General features: G+C 45.9%; 1 protein-coding gene across 4 annotated transcripts in view; it reads left to right on the forward strand.

Moving 5' to 3' along the window:
* The first annotated feature begins 519 nt into the window (after nucleotides 1–519).
* Nucleotides 520–19,155, forward strand: part of Cacna2d3 (calcium voltage-gated channel auxiliary subunit alpha2delta 3) — an 839,385-nt gene continuing 820,749 nt past the window's right edge. For 3 of the 4 annotated variants that reach the window (XR_010050128.1, XM_063257291.1, XM_003479964.4), the window contains exons 1-2: nucleotides 522–754; nucleotides 1,430–1,511. Coding sequence is in view for 3 of the 4 variants with exons in the window: in XM_063257291.1 (XP_063113361.1) it covers nucleotides 633–754; nucleotides 1,430–1,511 (204 nt within the window). In the remaining variant the exon portion in view is untranslated. Of the gene's footprint in view, nucleotides 755–1,429; nucleotides 1,512–19,155 lie in introns of all 4 variants that reach the window. The other variant, XM_063257292.1, reaches the window with a different exon arrangement.

Raw genomic sequence — 19,155 nt, forward strand, 5'->3', positions numbered from 1 at the left:
CGACACCTCAGGGCTCCGCAGCCCGCGACCCATCGCCCCGGGCCCGGCCCGGCCCCGCCCAGGCGGCCCGGCACGCGGCGCCCGCTGCGAGCCTCCGGCGGCAAAGTGCGGGCCCCGGGCCTGGGCCTCCCTCCCGCGTCTCCGTACCCACCCGGCTCGGGTCGCCGGGCCTGGAAGCCCGCGGGGCCGCCGGAGCGTCGCGCCCGCGGCGGCGACTGCGGAGTTGTAAAGAACTCGGCGGCCGCAGAGGCCGGGCGGGGCAGGGCGCGATCCGCCGCGGCCAAGGACACCGGAGTTCGCTGGCCCCGCCCGCGCAGCGCCTGCCGCCCTCCCGCCGCGGCCGGCGGACTCCCGGGGCCGCCGAGGCGAGGCGGGGCGGGGGCCGCGAAGAGGCGCGCCCGGCTCCCCTGCTCCCGCCTCCCGCCGCGCTCCTCCCCTCGCGGCCCTCCCCCGCCCGCCCCTTTTTCTGCTCCCCAAGTGAGCCCGGCGCGCGAGCGGCAGGCGGGGCGGCGCGGCGCGGAGAGAGCGGAGCAGCAGCAGCCCGGCGCGCTCGCCCGCCCGCCGTCGCCCGGCGCCGCTCTCCGCGGCCACTCTCGCTGCAGCCGCGGCCGGCGCGTCGGACGGAGCCCAGCATGGCCGGGCCGGGCTCGCCGCGCCGCGCGTCCCGGGGGCCCTCGGCGCTGCTGGCCGCCACGCTTCTCTACGCCGCGCTGGGGGACGTGGTGCTCTCGGAGCAGCAGATTCCGCTCTCCGTGTAAGTCCGGCGCTGCGCCGCCCCGGGAGGGGACCCGCCGCCGCGCCCCGACCGCTGTACCCAAGTTTGGGCGCCTGCAGGTGCGGCTGCACGGGACCCGCTGCGGCGCCGGCTGTGCCTCTCGCACCTGCGTTCCGGCGGGCCCGGGGCGGCGAGGCTGGGTGGGACCCTTTCGCCCCTTCCCGCAGGTTTGCGAGTGAGACCCGGAGAGGCTCACCTCAAGTAACAGCGCCAAGTTTGGAGCCTGTTTACCGACTCCAACTTCCGTGGGCCATTAAATTACCCCCTTCTTTGCCTTGACATCTCACTCTTTTGGGGGAGGGGGAGGGGTGGATTTCTTCCTACTAGTATTTGCCGGGCAATGACCATTGGGGTGTTCAAGTCCTCAGGGCAGTTGTTGAGATGAAGCCAGTGGGCTTTTGGGGGAACCTGGGAGAGTTTGCGAATTCTGAACTCTGTGACCCACCTCAGACCCCCTTCTACGTTGCGCTCCGCAGTTTGTTGCTAGTGGCTTGTACCAACGCGCATTTTCTATCCCCCCTTTCCCTTAATGTTATAGCGCCCTGTTCTTTCACCACAGCCCCGTGTGTGTGTGTGTGTGTGTGTGTGTGTGTGTGTGTGTGTGTTGGCTGTGACAGGAGCGTTCCGTTTCTTCCATGCCCTTTCTCCCCGTAGGGTGAAGCTATGGGCCTCCGCTTTTGGTGGGGAGATAAAATCCATTGCTGCTAAGTACTCGGGCTCCCAGCTTCTGCAAAAGGTAAGGTTTCTGTGGTGGCAGGAAGCAATGATTTTTCCAGCACAGAAAATGGAGGCAGATTTAGTTTTCCAAACAAACGTGAGCCGGAGCTGCATCAGTTATCAGAGGAGTCTCTGATCCCAGTTTCTTGGCATTGTGCTGTGCAGCGACTTCTCCCTACCAACCGGTTATTTTTAGATGACACTTGATTCTAAACACAAAGAAAAACCAGGATACTCACTCTCACTGTCCTGGCTGGGGCTTGGAAACTGAGTGCTTCTGCACAGCTCTTTTCTCAGTGTCAGTACTGCTGTTTCAGTGTGACAGCAGATGCAACTCAGGCCAAAAATTGCTAACTTCATCGGAGAAGCAGAATCAGTGCCTGTTTTCTGATGCTTTTCCTCTTGCACTGGAGGCACGGGGTTCCGTGTATCAGAGGAAGACAGACACTATTGTTTGTCATCCCTGCGGTTGTACAATCCCATTATTCCCCAATCATCTAGACCCAGGGCTGGGATGCATTACATCATTACAGATAAGAAGAATGGATGTGGTTATCTTTCCACTCAGCTGCACTGCCGGGTAATAACCTAGGAGCGTGGCCTACAAACTTAAGAATTTGGTCTGTGTCCATATAATTCTGGAGAATGAGAATGGAGAATTGATTATTATTAGGCTTTTATCAGAAGCTGCATCAATTTTAATTCAAACAGGCAGCATTATGCTTAAAATTACATTGTGAGGGATATGGTCCTTCGTTCTTCCTTCCAAGAAATAAAAAGGATGAACTGGAGAGGAGAGAATGGAAGGGTTTTTAAGAGATTTTCAAGTTAGGAAATCAACAGGATTAATTCACATATTCTCCTGGCAATAGAAAATAAAATTGGCCTTTTGGGGATAATTCTCTGAAAATGGGTACAAACAGCTTAAATTGTTAAGTTAACTTTTAAGCATTTTTAAATGTGTTTCTGGGGCCGGTGTACCATATGTGTTGTGCGTGCTGCCTGGTAACCAAGTACGTTATTTTATTTATGGCATTCTGTTTTAGAGAGTAGCATTTTGGGGAACATTATATGAAACAGTTTGTCATGTGAAATCTAAATATCATAATAAACCTAAATATCCCATAATGGGATGATGAGGTATGCTGGCTTAAAAATTGCCAGTAGCTATATTTCTTCAAACCATGGGTAAGATTGTTCGCTTGCCTGTGTAATTTGGGAAGGTGTTCATTGACTTAAAGACAGTTGATATAAACTTGATGCTACTATGTGTCTTTGTAAGAGATGATAATTTACCTGTCCGTAACCCTCAGGGTTTATAGGAACTACCTGTTTCCCTCTTATTCTAATCTGAGTACATCCCAGGCTGCTTTGCTTTGGCTTTTTGCCGGCTTGTCAGGTATTTTATGTGAAGCACTGTGGACTGTGCTGTTGCCTGCGTATTTTCCCTTTGCCTTTGAAAAAGAGAACATTTTGTATAACTTTAAGGAAATATTTCTCATCTGCATGTTGTAGTTGTAATTCTCAAAGATTCCCTTCAGAGTCTGTGAATGGTTTGTGTGTGTGCGTGTGTGCGTGTGTGTGCGCACACTTACATATTTTTCCTAGCTCACAGTTGATGGGCACATGAATATGTTTATTCCTCCTTTCTAAAGTTAGAACACACACTTGAGAGCACACACACATACACTAAACCCCATCAGCTCTATTATTGGTTATTCTGTAATAGCAAATTGGAAACAGCTAAAATGCTTCTCTTACCTTCTCATCAGCATCCTTTCTGATATTGAATCACTCGCCTTGCTTTGCTTTTGTCGTGTATGCAGCTTGACAATTGTGTAATTATTTCCAGCTGTTTATGGCTTTGTTGTCATTTCTTGCTGCTGCCTGTTATTTGGTAAGGTGATACTAGGGGAAGGTGAGATGTTGCTTGGCCCTGGATCCCAGAAGTAGATATCTGCTTTAGCTCTTGGATGTATAATTACGTGATGTGAGGGGCTTGAAATACCCAGGGCTTTGTGTTGCTTGGCAAGGACTTTGCTGAGTGTTAGAAAGGGCGTGTTAGGCAACTTGGGGAACATTTTCCAGGTATCTTTTGGCCGTCTTAGCCCATTACCTACCAAATGTGACTGCATTTTTTAAACTAGCAGGGAACATTGTTTTAAAGAGTTCAGGGTATGACTGAGGTGCTTTGAGGGTAGGAAGCATAATATAAGTTGGGAGAGCAAGGAAACAATTGTCTTTCTTATTTTCAAGTTTCTGGCCATTTGTGTGAGGAGTTGCTTCTTCAAATCAAAAACTGTATGTATCTGTCCATCACTTTGCTGCACCCTGAATAATTAAAATGCCTTAAAATGAGTTAGAAAACTCAGTTGGAAAATGCATGAGCGCTGTATCAAGGGTACTCAAAGGTGACAGTACTGTGTTGCATAATAGACTGTTAGTGTACTTTTTAAGGCATGGACATTTTAATTTGATTTTCAGTTAAATGTATGCTATAGTACCATACAATTTGATGTATTTTATATAGTTTCTCTAGTTGGCATTTCATATTGTGAATCAATACAGTATGTTAGTTTTTAGAATAGCAGTTTAGTAATTTTTGTACTAAGACCTAAACTTTACGAAATTGTCATATATGAATTGGCCATGTATGTGAAGGTATTTGGAGATAGGTAAACTGCCATCTTGGTAGCATGCTTTTATGAGGTGATATAATTTGGGGTGGCAGCATTATTACTGACTTCATCCATGTAAACACAAACATGTAACTCTGCTTCGCTGTCATATTAGAAGGAATCATTGTCTCCGTTGCTTCTGTGCTTGATACCATGTGTTTCACCATGTTAACTTAGGGTACTACATTAGGTATTCAATGCAGACTTCTCTATTGTTTCTTCTTTTTGTCTTTGCTGAGCATAGGAATAGCAACTTACTAATTCCATAGAAGGAAGATATTTGTGATTTTAAAAACGTGGTAAGCCGCATATTCACAGAGTTGTGTGTGTTGAGTGTGGAGGGCGGCTGGTGGGATTTGCATGTCGCGATGGACCTGAGAGGCTCTACGGCTGGGCGGTACGGGCAGCAGGCCCTGGAGGGGAAGTTCGGTGCGCTGCTGTGAGCCCGTGTGCTGCCTTCCTTAGTTGGCACATACTGCAGGGGTTTCTATTCACTTCAACTTTCAATTACCTTTCCTATTTGACACATTTATGCCTTTATTCAACTGCCTCTGTCTTGCTTCATTTTCTTCGAAGAATGCAAGTTTGTTTGGGTTCTTTGGAGAGGCCTGGTTTGAACACTTCTGTGTTCTGAGAACCTGGACTGGTAAACATGTAAGTTCCACACCTTCAACATGAATAATAAAAGGCTTAAATCTGTGTGATTCTTGTTCCATCCTCCTTGGGGGATGTCAGTAGAGGCAGAATTTTTCATTCTATTTAGACCTGCATTTAGGGAACGGATGTCCATGGGAAGAAGGTTCCAGTTACATTTTCCAGAATTGTGGTGATAAGTATACAGCAGAAATACAGATAATGTGTGTCTCACCCATTGACCCCAGAAAAGAATTGACGTTTATGTGGGACATCTCGTGCAGTGTTTCTTGGAATATACCTAGGTTTTTACATTATCAACTATTTATTGAGAGAATGGCTTTAGTTCATAAACTTGATGTCTTTCTCTACAGGAAAGAGTCGGCAAAGTAAAAGGTTGATTCCTTAAGCCATCTTTATAATTATGACTTTTCATCAATGTGGATAATTTGGATAATTAACGAGGGGTATTCACAGATTAGGGTTTGGGTAGCAGCGATATGCTGCCCATCGGAAGCCTAACACTACAGATAATGAAGGAGACTATTTTGTTGAGCATTTTTTGTTTAATAAACATGATTACTTGTCATCACAAGGTAAAATGCATTCAGCTATGGTGCCGATGGTTTAATTCATAGCATGGTTTAATTCATTTTGAGTACTGGAGCAGATTAATTTTTAAAGTCTTGGAATTTCTAAGGGACATTTTTCAGAGAATTTGTTGGTGTCATTAGGCCAGTTACCAGGGCATGCATTTTTTGGGGGACATGCATATTAAACATGTATATCTAATTCCACTTGTAAACTCACACATGGTCACTTGCTGAGAGTTTACATGACCCTCTTTTGCTTGTTGTTTCTTCTGCTTTCTTTTTTTAATCACTCTCTTAAAATTTCTTTGTTGTGTTCCCTATTCTGTTTTGCTTTTTATTTTATTAAGAACTGCCGCAGCCTGAGTTACTCAGGAAATTTACAAGTCCTAGTCAACATTCAGAGAAGTAAAAATATGGGCATGATTTTCGTGTTGGAGGCAACCTTCAGATCTTTATCCTAAGGTGGTTATTTGTTTTGATTCTTTAGTATGATGATCTTATGCTGGCTTTCATTAACTAGTTTATTGTAATATCAGTTTGATTTTAGGCAAACACGTGAATACGGAACCACCTACCAATTATAAACCTGTCAGGCATGGTTAAACACAATTAACATTTCCAGTTTTTGAGGAAGACATAGCTAAGATAGTAGGATGAACAAAAATAAGGGCAGTGTGAAACTGATCCCCCAGTACCTGCGGCCTTTCCAGGCATTTACATTTTTTGTGCTTTGAAGCACTTCGTACAGGTAAATGTAACTTTGGGATTTTAGCCTTTTTCCGTTTTCCATTGATCTCAGTTGGTGTTTAGTGCCCCCATTTAGGGTGATCAATAGATGACATGGTGTGTTAGGCTTGCTTAAGAAGTGTGTATTCTCACATGGGCAGGATCTGTTGTCTCAGGTTTGTCATTAATCCAGATTTGCCATCTCAGAAGCCAGAAAAGGGACTTTAACAAAAATTAATGTAACACAATAAATATGAATAAAGGAAATGTTTAAAAATATTCTTTTTATTTCTAGGAAAAAATAAAACACGATTTCATGACCAAGTAATTAGAGAATAATAATGATTAATGTCTGTGTGTTATGATCTTACAAGAATAACCAAAATGCTCAGAGTACGAGTCATAAGCCAAAAAAGGTTTTCTTACCAAGAAGAAACATAAAAGGACTAGACTTTCTGTTCAATGCACAAAAAAGATATAGTAGAAATGAGACAAATTAGTATATGTTTTACAATATTTTTGAAGCAATGGAAGTAGATCATTTATCCAGGCAGTGGTCAGCAGTGGACAGAGTCTGTATCAGAGCCCTCCCCCCACCCCCACCGCTTACAGTCACAGAGCTGCAACAGCCTCTGGAGATGAGACCTCCAGCAATTTTTAGAGAGAGAATTTCAGCAGGTTGTAAGTTCCCTAAGTCACTGTGATTTGACTTAGAGGTTTTTGCTGTGCATGGCTGAGATTGAAAGAGAAATTAAATTGCCATTATAAAATGCCAGTGTGTCATTAACATATGGGATCTCTCCACCCTTAATGTCATTTTTATGTGAGAGGCACAGTGACCCGTGTTTCTTCTGGAGTGACCTCAGGGAAACCTACATGTATCAGTCATTGAGAAGGGAAGCTCCTGATGTCAGGCTCCAGTGACATGGATGGAGTCTTCATCTGTCCTCCTCAGGCCTTAAGCAGCGCATAGCTTCACCTTCAAGGGAGACAGACAAGGTAGTGAGGAAGAGGAGTGTGCTCGGTTTCTCAGGATTTCTCTGAATACTTAGCAATCAGCGACGCTCTCAGAGATGATTGTTTCTAAATGTAAGGCAGAAAACTGTCTCAGAAGACCATCTGAGAAGCAGTCCTGCAGCCTGTGCCACAGTTCACCTGCAGAGTATTAGGGTCTGGGTAGCTGGCACGCTGTATGTCTCTGTGCTAGCCAGCCTACAGACTCTCCACTTGTTTCACAAGGAGACTTGGAAGCGTTTCCAATGTGTTTGTAATTTTCATTTGCTTTAGCTACACTCCATGGTGGTTTAAATAGTGTCATCTTTATGAGGTATATTAAATGGATGTGTTGCATAGCTTCTCCAAGATTTGGAAAAATACACAATTCACGAGCCACACCATTAGTGTGCATTTGAAGGCTGTATTGGAGAGATGAGCATTATCTTTTGACAGTGAATAAACCGCCATTGCTTCACTTTGTGTTCTGCATAGTGTTCATCTTGACACCTATTATTGGAAATCAGTACCCTCCCAAGGTTACAGGAGCTGTTATCCATGGAAATGATCTGGACAGGCAAGTTGGGTAGAGCTGTAGATGCTGTGGGTTCATACAACATACCTCTGGTTATTCATTTTAGGGGAAGCAACTGCCAGTCCATATTGGAGGTTGCACGTCCTTACCATTATACTAAGTTTGTACGTGTGTTTGAGCCCATACCAAAAACAAACAAAAAACAATGGATGCTGCTTATTAGAGAATGTGCCAGGTGTTGCCTGCTAATGGGAGGGCTGATCTTGTCACTGTTGGTTTCTGGAGAGTTTGGTCTGAGATTGTGAATTGAGGTGCTTGGATAAAGACTAGAGATCCAATGGTTGTGGATTTTCCCAGGGCATAGGGTTTGATAGGCAACTAGAATGTGAAGATTTGCAGAGATAGGACCAGTTGTATGATTTGTAAATTGTAGAACACCTTGTTAAAAAATTATTAACACTCTCGAGATGATGAGAACAGAGCATTATGCCAAGTATGGGGTCCATTGGGTGCTGGCTGTGGGACAGGCGGGCTTTCTTTTAACTATCTGCTTTCTTTCTAGGAACCTTACCCTTTCAGCAGCATTCAGTGTAGGAAGCTTCCTTTGCATCATTTGTAGTAAAATGCTGCATAATAACAGGGTGAGGGAGGTCTTGGAACATCTTCAGAGGTGCACATCTTTCGAGAGGCTTTGTTGTTAAAGGAAAGGGCACTAGTCTAGCAGCTCCGTCTGTGTATCTCTTCTGTATGCATTTCCTGAGTGGCTTTGGGCAAATCACTTATTAATCTAATAGTAAAATCAGGTAGTATTCATCCTGTGGTCCATGTATTCCAGGAATTGAGATAAGCGGTTTACATGTCACCCCATAAAATTCACCCACAATTTTTAAAGGGGCAGGGACTACCATCCACCTCACTGTATAGCTTTAGAAATGGAGAGTTGCAGAAGTTAGGCAGGATCTGCAAGGCAAGCAAACTGGGCTTCTGAAGTCTTCACCTCTGGCCCCAGTGCTACACATTCTCACCTTTCTGCGATCTTTTTTGATTTCAGTTTGAATTTGAAAGAAAAAAGTGAGCAATGTAGTACTTGTGTTTCTTTATCTTAGAAGTGTTTGGGAGGATGGAGTAACATCTGGGAAGTTGCTTCAGACACAAAGCCTAGGTTAACAGCTAAGAAGACAGCCTTGGAGTTAGATAGACTTGGATTTAAGTCCCTAATGTGTCACTTCTTAGTGGAATAATCTTGTCATAGAACATATCTCTGTGCCTTTAAATGGAAGAGGAGGCCAGTAGTGTCTGAGGTGAGGATTGAATGAAATAAAATATGCAGAGCACTTTAGTGCAGTACCTGCACACCAGGGGCTCCTGCCATTGAGTTGCCATGGTTGTTATCTGTTCTTTCATGCAGTGTAGGCTCTTCAATATCTGCAGTGGCTGGCTGCATCTGTACCTGTGGACCTAGCTGGTCAGCAGGTGCATAGATAGGTGAGCAAGGGTCTGGTATGGGCAGGTGGGTTGGTATTCTCTACCTCTTCTACCTCTTCTGAAACCAATGTCTTAGAGAAGAAGGGTCACAGCATTGGTAGTGTCTGTCAGGATGTGTGTGCTCCACTGTGAGATCAGCCCCTTCTTCCTGTGGGCAGCTGAGGAACTAGGGTGACTGACTTCCTCCTGTCCTCTGCTGCCTAGGTGTGGGTCAAGCTGAGGAAGTGGCCACATCTGCTCCACAGCCTAGAGAGAGGCCTGTAAGCTGCAGCAGAGTCTTCGTTTTCTGCCATTTGCCTTGCTGTGAAGCTTGTACAGAAGCCACCACAGAGACTCCTTAACCCAGTGTCTTTTGGGACAGCAGGCCTGGCATTTCCTCCTGCGGGAATACTTCCTGCTTGGTCTGGAACAACCCAGGATTTCTCCTGAGGCCTCCTGGAAGCTGATAAGAGGATGAGGTGCTTGCCTGGGTGTTGTGATGTTTTTCCCTCAGTTAAGGAGCAGGGAGGTGAATTGATGTGTGGGATGGCCATCTGTCACCACTTTCAGAAGGCACTGAAGGGCACTGTGTGTCTCTTGGCTCTTCCCACTGGACCTGTGGTCCTGCTAAAGAGCTTCTTTGGCAGCTCTGTTGTTTTCTGGCCTTGAGGATCTGTAGTCCTGTGCTGATCTCCTTAAAGAAGTTTAATGAGCGAACCTTACCACTTCTCTGTGTAAACATGAAATGTAGGTATGGGTTTCTGCTGCTCTGGTTCCATCGCTTTTTGAAAAAACTACTTATTCCTAAAGCTAATATTATAATCATCCCTAAAAGCTAGCAGAGAGTCCGTAACAAGACTATATCTACCCAGGCTCTGGTGGTTTCTTTTAGATCAGTAGTCAGAAAAGTTTGAAAGAGCAATTTATTTACAGGAATGTTACAGAACTACAGTCAGACTGTGCTGAGGGCTTCCCAAATGCCCCAAGGTTATAACCAGCTTGGGGAAACAAAACATTGAGTGTTTTCTGCTAGCCAAGCATGCTCTGGGTAGCACTAGCTGATATGAGGCCTCTGATCTGGGCTTTACTTCCCCTCAGAGGTGGCCTTTTTAGCTGACACCCAGGCTGGACTTGAGGCTCAGGGAGGTAGGACACCCTGCTCTTTGGTGGGGCTGAGACTGAGGCTCTGGATTGTTTTGGCCCTTAAGTCTCTGATTCTTTTCTACAACACATGCTGGCAGTGTGGCCCATGCCACCCAGCGTGGCTAGAGTTGCATCTGCAGGGCCTGTGGAGAACAGAAAGGGCTGGATGAGTTGGGATGCTGTTGTCTGTGCTGTTTCCTTTCCCTGAGAAGCTTTGTGCTCGGGTGGATTTCAAGATGCGTTCTCCTTTGGCAGCAAAGAGCAGCCTTGTGGGGAGTTGGGTTCCCATGAGGCTCAGTACAGCTTCCTCACCTCTCAGGACAGACCTAGGGCTGCTGTGAGGTGTAAATGCCTCCTCACAGGGAGGGGGGCTGACTGATCAGCCCCTTGGTTGGTGGTGCCACGCAGCCTCAATCACAGTCCTCAGCCTGGAAAGTGGCACTGTCTGGGAAGAGACAGGAATTTCTTGCCACGATCTGATTTCAACTACAGCGTTAAGACTCTTCTTCAAAAACCAGAGAGGTCCCCACCCTAACTGTGTTTCTGCTAAAAGTAAAACCTGCTGTGCCTGTGTTTGCTCAGGTTACTGAGTGTATGTGTTGTACCATCCGCGACTTATTTTCCTGAGACTTTGATGTGTGTGTTCACGTGGAATGGAAGGAGTAATAGGCCTGAGGAATCCCTCAACCTAGGCACTCCGTGCTCTAAACTTGACTCTGGATTTCCTTCTTCATTTTCTGACAGTTGCTAACTCTCAGCTTTCAGGAGGGAACCAAGTACCTGGTTTTAGAAAGATCTGCCTTTCTATTGCCTTGTGCCATGGCCAGCTGAAAGAGAGTTTTTAGAACGTGTACTTGCAGTGGGGCTGGTTTCTGCCTTGCTATTAACTTTACCTCCCTTGGCTTTGATTTGCTCATTGTGAAGCAGAACAAATAACACGGGCAACTGTGTCATAGGGTTTTGAGGAGGATTAAATGATTAACCAACCAAAGAGCTGTTTAGAATCATGTGTGCTATATGGGAAGCCTTGGTTTTCTGGCCACATTCTCATTGATATGGTCCGACTTCATGATGAGGGAAGAATAAGAGAAGCTTTTGGAATTTTTGTCACTTTGATCCCATGATGAATTCATAAAATTAAAGCAACATATGTTGTGCACATATGTGACAGGGGTCCAGGGACAAAGAAAAGCATTTATATGTCCCCAAGGAGTTTCTTTTTCTTTCTTTCCCAAATCCTCCTAATCTTGTACAGTAAAGGTGGGCAGTGTGGGCTTAAAGTCTGTTCTTACGGTAATATTGTACAGTAATTTACAAAGCAAGGTGGAAGTCAGAAATGAGAGGCAGGTACTTTGTGTGTGTTCTGTCCTGTGTTGTTTCCAGGTACTTTGTCAAGGCAGAGGTGGAAAATACTAGTGAAGGAACACAGATGTAGGAAGTGGTGAATCTGCTGGATGTAGGTGGGTTCGGCCTCCGGTCATAACATGCAGCTTTCCTCCAGTCTCCTGCTGGTTTCCATTATTAGTGGAATGCCTATTAACGCAATAGGATCTCATCATGTACAAACAACTCAATGGGCAGAGGCTTTTGCCCTTACAGACATAAATGATAGTCATTTGGCTTCTGGGATTGTAATGCTGGAGTCTGAATATTTTTTCTTCACTTTGACCTAGGCCTGCATGGCAATGCTGCTGTCATTTGCTTTACCATAGAGAATTTGCACATTGACTCAGACAGCGAGGCAAATCACTAACAGGCGCTAGTTGAAGGGCCTTTGTTTTGGGGTCTGTATGTATGCATGAGTGCTTTATTGACACTGGTTGTTTTTATTTCATGAAAAGTGATCATAAGTAATTTAAAAATCTCAATGTCTGTGCCCGAGTTCAAGTATTTGAGAATCATAGGAGCCACCAAGTCACCCTGAAATAAAATGTAATCATCTCAGGAGAGGATTCACAGATTTTTAATCTTTCAGAAAACACACACACACATACACACATACATGGCATAATTCCCAGTGCAGAAATTTCAGAATTATGGAACCAGAGTTGGATTTTGTAGCCGAATAGCAAGATTTTCAGCTTTTGCTAGAAACAGATGCCCTAGGACTGCAGGAAATAAGAGAGACTTAGAAAGATGTCAAGGGGTTGACTTTTTAAAATTTTTTAAGAGAGGTGGTTAGTCTTGGGAAGGCAGATCTGCTAAGGTCCAGGGTCGAACATGAATGGGGTCACTGGGGTTTAAGTCTAACTACTTTGCTGTGGAGTCCTATGACCCTGCCATGTCAGGGCTGAGTACTCTGAGCTATCAGACACACTCTGTGATACTGACCTCGAGGGTGGAGTTGGGAGGCCTGGCTGAGAGGACGCTTGGTACAGTGCTTATTTTTTCTGTTTCTCTGCACAGTTGGAAAGGACTGTTTGGAAGAGAAGGACCACTGTCATGTTGTTGTTATTACTGTTATCCACAAGTCATTGCTTCCATAATCTTGGATGTGTTGCTGCTAAGCATAGCAGTTTGCTTGAGGGACAGTTAACACCAGGCCATTGCAGGCCTTGTCTGAAGCCCTCGGCCAGCTGCCTACCACTGAGGCCTGGAAGGGCTTTTTAGAAAATGATGATAATGATGATGCAGGTGCTTTATTTGTACTTTGTGCCTTGTGCTCTGTGAATTTCAACACAGCGGCCCTCAAGGCCTATTATCATCTCCATTTCAGAGATGCAGAAGTACAGGCAGAGGATTTTATTAGGCTCAAAGCTCCAGGTGGCAAAGGCAGGCTTAGAGAGGGCTGTTTGAGTCTCAGCTCAGATGCTGAGGGTCAGAGCTTTTGTCTGTTAGTGATTTATCAGGGCATTCAGTGGGACCTTCTTTCCTACCTTTATTATTTTCTCAGTGAAATTCTTCATCTTGTTGCTTGGATGGATTGTCATTTGCTTGTGTAATTCAGAATTTAAAAGGGGCAAGAGCTAGAAGGGGAGGAGGCCTGGTAAGCTGTCTGGATTTCTGCAGGTCTCTGTTTGCTTTTACACAACTGATGCTGCTTGTCTTTTGATTTCCTTTGAGGGTTGGCCCTCCCCTCCTCGGGTCTGACTCCTGAGAATTCTTCCTAAGAGTCTTGTGTGTTTCCCAGGAAGCTAGTGGATGGTAGTGTGAAAGAGCCAGCTTTGGCTCCTTGTGAGTCACTGTGGGGTTAGTGCCTGGGATGTCTGGGAAGTCCTGCAACTTTGGTTCCTTGGCTAGTGTTTTTCCCACTCTTTGTCTTTCCTACATGTATGTAGATGCTTATTTTTTTCTGCTTTTCTGCCCAACTGACCACTACCTTGGAGACCACAGCCCAGGGTCACTTTCATTTTGTGTGGCATGAGCCCAGCAGGTACTTCTGTGCCATGGCAGGTCTGGAGACAGGTTCTCATGAGGACCCCTTCTCTCCCAGATGGTGGTGGTAGGGGGGAAGGTGAGCAGGAGGTTGATAAACTTGACTGGCAACTGTCCCAGGCAGGCTTACTCTCTCTTACTGGAAAAGGTTCCCCCTCTGGCCCTTGGCACAGAGCTATCTGGAGGGTAGGGTTTGGGGTTTGGGTTTTGTTGTGGCTTACATGACTCTACAGATAAACACAGGAAGGAATACCCTGCCTAGCCTTTCCCTCGTCCCGGAAAGCTGGTGATGCAAATAGCAGTGCTGTCAGCATAGGCGAAGAGTGACATCCTTCTACCCCTTTCTCCATTTACTCTCTAGGGACTGGGTTTTAGCATCCTAAATATCAGGCCATGGGTGCTGCAAAAACTAGGTGCTGCCTTCTAGCTAGGGAGGTCTAATTTTGAAGCCCTGCAGACAGGTCCCTCTCCCACAGCTCCGCAGTACCAGCAGGGACTGCCAAACAGCACAGCCAGTGGGTCCTCCCCTTTCCGCACTAGGTAACTCCCTCCTTGCCTGAGGGAGCATCCCTGAAAACAGTGAATCTTCTTTGGAAGCATCCAGTCGGGCTGGGGGGTCCCAGCGCCTCTGCAGCACCAGGCCGTGGAGGAGCTGCCATGGGAGCACTGCAGTGCCGGGCGGGTGCACGAGGAGCACCAGGCGAGACTGATGGGGCCGCTGCAGCCGCCACCATCAACCTGGGAGAGGCCACTCGGCAGTGCAATTAGAAAGCTGCTGCAGCTAATTCCATAAAGCACCAGAACACTGCGTTCCTGGTGATGTTAGGGAGAAATACAAATGTTAATTTCTATCCCTTTGACCTTCACAGGCGGCGCCCTTCACCTGGCCCCCTCTGAGGCCCTGTGTGCTTCAGCTCACATGTGGGCTGAGCCTGATTTCACCTTCTCAGTGAGGAATTCTCTGCCTGTCTGTCTGTCTGTTTCCATCGGTGGGACAGGATGTCTGAGTTGGTGCTTTGCAGGCTGACTAGGGCTGTATCTCCTTTGGTGCTGCACATTTCTGCAGCGAGCATTGGATGCTCCTGGGGCGACCTCATGGTTGTGCTGCTCTGTGTGCACAGCTCCAGGCACCTTTATGCTGGGGGAGAGCCCAATGAGAAGCCCTGAAGCAAGTGTGGGTTATTTTTATTGGCCCTTGCATTCTGCAGGTGCGGTTGTCTGTTTCCTTCCCCTGATCTGGCCCTTGCACCAGGCACAGCCCCTCTGAGATGAGGATGAACAGCTGGCTGAGAAGGGAGAATTAAATTATATGGATTTAATGGGGAACGATTTTGCTCCAGCTTCTGCTTCCCCCAAATATGGGGACCCAATGGAGTAGTTTGCTTTGAGAATTTTGGAGGAATCCCACATGCAGCTCTTCTCTGATACATGACTCCTCTATGGAAGCTGTTATTTCTATACAGCAGAGCATCCATTTGGCCTCACAGTAACCGGGGTCTGATATTCACCTTCCTGCTGAGCCTCAACTACTCATTGAGAGGGGAATGAGAGGACTTTGGAGTCAGGACAGCTGTGGGGAACCAGCACTTCCTGTTAGATGATTCACTGGCAGGCCCTGGATGGATCTTAAAGGGATTCAGGAATACAGTAGTTTGAGCTCTGGCTTCTGACACCCAGCCCTGGGCCTTTGCATTTCCTCCGAGGGAAAGAAGAGTTCCATGTCCCACAGTGGGCTTCTGAGATGACAGAGAGAGGCAGCCTCAAGCCCCATGATCTGTCAGCTCCCTTTCCCATGTGGCCGTCCACAGCTTCCTGCCTGGCTCCACTGGAAACCTGCTGTATTTTCCTTTGCAAAAGGAAGTGTTTGCAACCTCTCCGCAATTAAATCACATCAGTGCCTAAATTTCACCTGGTAAAAATTTTCTCCCAATACATCTGTTTCTAAGTCAAAATATTTTGTCCTAATGTGTCATTGGGGAATATTCCTCTTATTAACCCTCTCTGTGTAAATCACGTGGGTAGGAGACAGCACAATTAGTCAACTGTTTATCAGTACTCTTAGTCCAGCCGGAAACCTGAGGCCTTCAGTATTTTCATTTCTCACCACAGTTCAAATGATCCAACACTTCCTTGAGGATAGAATACCGTGGTTTGCAAGAATCTGTGGCTGTCTTAACAGACTCGTAAGAATATATTTGATTTAGGCTAAATGTGGAAATGTTTTCTTCCTGTTTCTTGCTTCAGCAGATATCCATTGAATACCCACGGAGGCATGCAGAGGTGTGCGGGGTGCCAGAGTCCCTTTGCTGCTCTGGCCACCTCTTGCATCCTCACCCTGAGTGCTCTAATGACGTCGCTGTAATCACATTCCCCAAATGTGTGCAGCCGTGTCACGCTTCTGTGCTTTTGACTGTGCCTCTCACACTATTCTGCTGACCCTGCTGTCCTTGTCTGGCTGCTGAACCCCAATTCTACTTGTGCCGGACTTTGTCACCCTTGTTAAAATGCAGTATTGGAAGATCCTACTGCAAGACATTCTGACTCGGTAAAAGGCCCAGCATTTTGGAATCTCTACACTAATAAATGTCTCAGGGGGCTGACTTGGTGGTCCATGCACCAATATATGAGACACGCTCTTGAACATTTCACCTCTAGGAAGGCTTCTGACTCCCACCCTTCTCTCTGTATTCTTCTAGTTATATGCAGCTTCGCACTGTGGTTGGCTAACATGTCTGTGTGTGCGGAGTCTTTTGTCCTGGAACGGAGGCTGTGACAGTTCTGTTCCTGAACCAGGCTGGAGCCTGAGCTGGCACTGAGTCAGGTCTTCCTTAGTGTGGATGGTATAAATGGAGGAATGAGGGCTTGGAACAAGGCAGACATTTCATCTTTTAAATCAGAAGGTACCCAGGTGTGTGTGCCTGATTGTTGAAGCAATGTATTTAGAAATCACTGAGCACAGTTGAAGTAGCCACTTTCCAATTTGTGAGATGGAAAGAAATTTGTTGACCTGCCACCAATGGCATTTTCCTTTACCAAATAGGTTATGGGGACCTGAGATTTCCAGTCTTTTAACAGAAAATTGTTTGGTGAGCTTCAGGATGAGAGGTGCCAAAGGCTTCCCATAAAAGCCTCTCCTAATCTCCCTGGTACTAGAATTGCTCCCCTGGCACCTATTGGGCACAAAAACCACACTTTTTTTCTGTTAGTGCCTTTTGAACTTTTTTGACTGTGGCTCACAGTAAGAAATACATATTTCATTACGACTTATTACTCACAACTTCCCAAGTGAAAAGTGTTTCAAGAAACATTACTTAGCCTTATTCTCTGCAATGCAGTCTGGTGTGTTCTACTGTGTTCTGTTGATTCTATTTGACTTGATTCTGTTCTGCTTTATTCTGTACTCTTCTACTCTTATTCTATTTTGTTCTTTTTTGTTCACTTTTGAAAGCTGGCTGTTACCAATAAATTGATTTCACAAACTAATAAATGTGTTAAAAAACACAGTGCTTGAAATGTTACCAGGGTGAATTATAGGCAGGTTCAGTTTTATTCTAGGAAGTACAGCATTGATCTTTGGGACCAACGCTGTGTTTTCTCCAGGAATAATGCCTGGCGACAGCTATGCTACTAGTCAGTTACCACACTAAGTTCTCTGTGTGTGTAAATTTCACTCCACCTTCCCAGTAATCCCACGGGGTAGCACCGTTTTCTGGAGAAGGGGACTTAAGTTCAAGGAGGTGATGTGACCTACCCAAGATCATGTAGCTAATAAATGGTAGCACTGGCTTAACCCAAAACTGTCTGAAGATTGATGCTCATATGGATGGTTTCCAACTTACCATGATTCAAATAATAATTTTTCAACTTTATATTGATGTGGAAGCATGACTCATTCAGTAGAAGAGGTACTCTAAATTTGAATTTTGAAATTTTTTCCTGGTCTAGGCTATGTAGCACAATACTCTGTTTAAATGCTGGACAGCAGCATTGAGTTGTAGAGCTGAGTTTTCCAGAAAATCATGAGGGGAAAGAATTGGTATTCTTCAGTGTATTGTGTTCTGTAGACTGGGTGTGTTAAATGTTTTCAACTTACAAGGAGTTTATTGGGTGTGATCTCATTGTAAGTGGAGGGATATCTGTACTCTCAATTTTCTTATATTTGCTTCTCTACTTTGCCAGTGGTCGCCTTAGTTGTCTAGAAGTGTAATTCATGGTCTCTGCAGTGTGGAGGGCCGGTTGGAAGGAATATCAGGAAGGTGTGACAGGAAACAATGGGGATCTCAAACATGTGAGAGGGAGAATTAAAGAGGGAAGTTGGGGAGCCCCAGCTAACTAGGGATCTGAAAGCTGCTATTTTGCTTAGCACTTCTAGAATCGGCAAAGTGTTTTATAATGTGTCGGCTGCCTTTTTGCTCTTCCCTGGATTGCTCACTGCACCTGGTGTTTGCTGTTATACCTGCTGGGAAATTACTTGTCTCCGTTTCTCTTTTCTGACCAGCAGTCATCTCTCTAAAGGCAGGAATCGTGCCTTGTCTTTCTTGGCAAAGCCTGGCCCACTGTGATGGCTCATGGTGAATGGGCAAGAGTTGAAATGATCCTTTAAATTAATCTTCACAACTAGCTCTGAATTATATGCCATCTTTATGTTGCATTTGAGGAAAATGGGCCAAGTTCGTGCAGCAAGTGATAGAAGGGCCTCGGGGAGGCCGCAGCCTGGCTGTGACTACTGGGTTCATGTTGCCGGGTTTTTGCTTTCTGAAGATTAACTTGGTATCATATACCTCTTTCTGAGAGTTTATCTTCTTGCCACTTGGATCTGAGCTTTTTGGATTTTGTTTCCTTTTGTTTTTTAGGGAGACATGATGTGGTAGGGTCAGAGAGTCCCTAGAATGGGAGATGGTGGGCCTTGACCTGGAGGTATGAATTTGGGAAGCTTGGGGAGCTGCATGCTTTTCTCTGGGCCTGCAGAGAGAGAGAGAGAGAGAGAGAGAGAGAGAGAGAGAGAGAGAGAGAGAGAGAGAGAGAGAGACAGAGAGCAAGAGTGAGTGAGAGTGAGAGCGAGCTGAAAGGTCCCTCAGTGCTGAGAGGCAGCCTAGTGCCAGAGGACAGCAGACCTCATGCATTTCCAGGACATGCACTATGAGATGGTTGGCTCGGGCTTTTCCTTCTCTTCATTTTGTTCCAGTGTCATCCTTCCTGCCACTGGCTTTGCCCTGTAACCAGGCATCTGTGGAGTGAAGGAGGTTTGCAGATGCTGTGACAGTACCTCACTTTGCAGTCTAGTAGGGGCAACCAACTCTGTAGATGACAAGAAGGACTGAGCTGAGAGGCCAGGAGAAGATTAACATAGCACTGATATCTGAGGAGACGGAAGTGCCATCTCACTTTGGTAAATTCTCTACATTTTGCAGTCTTTCCTAGGAGTCCTTGTACTGTGGTCTTTTTCTTAGAGTTGTGCATGATAATGCAATCATCTTGGAGTATAAAAGACAAAAAGGGACTAAAATGTTTGACATATGATGA

The sequence above is a fragment of the Cavia porcellus genome, unplaced genomic scaffold (genome assembly GCF_034190915.1).
Source record: "Cavia porcellus strain 051 isolate PalLab524CR breed Dunkin Hartley unplaced genomic scaffold, mCavPor4.1 scaffold_10, whole genome shotgun sequence".
Classification (NCBI taxonomy): Eukaryota; Metazoa; Chordata; class Mammalia; order Rodentia; family Caviidae; genus Cavia; species Cavia porcellus.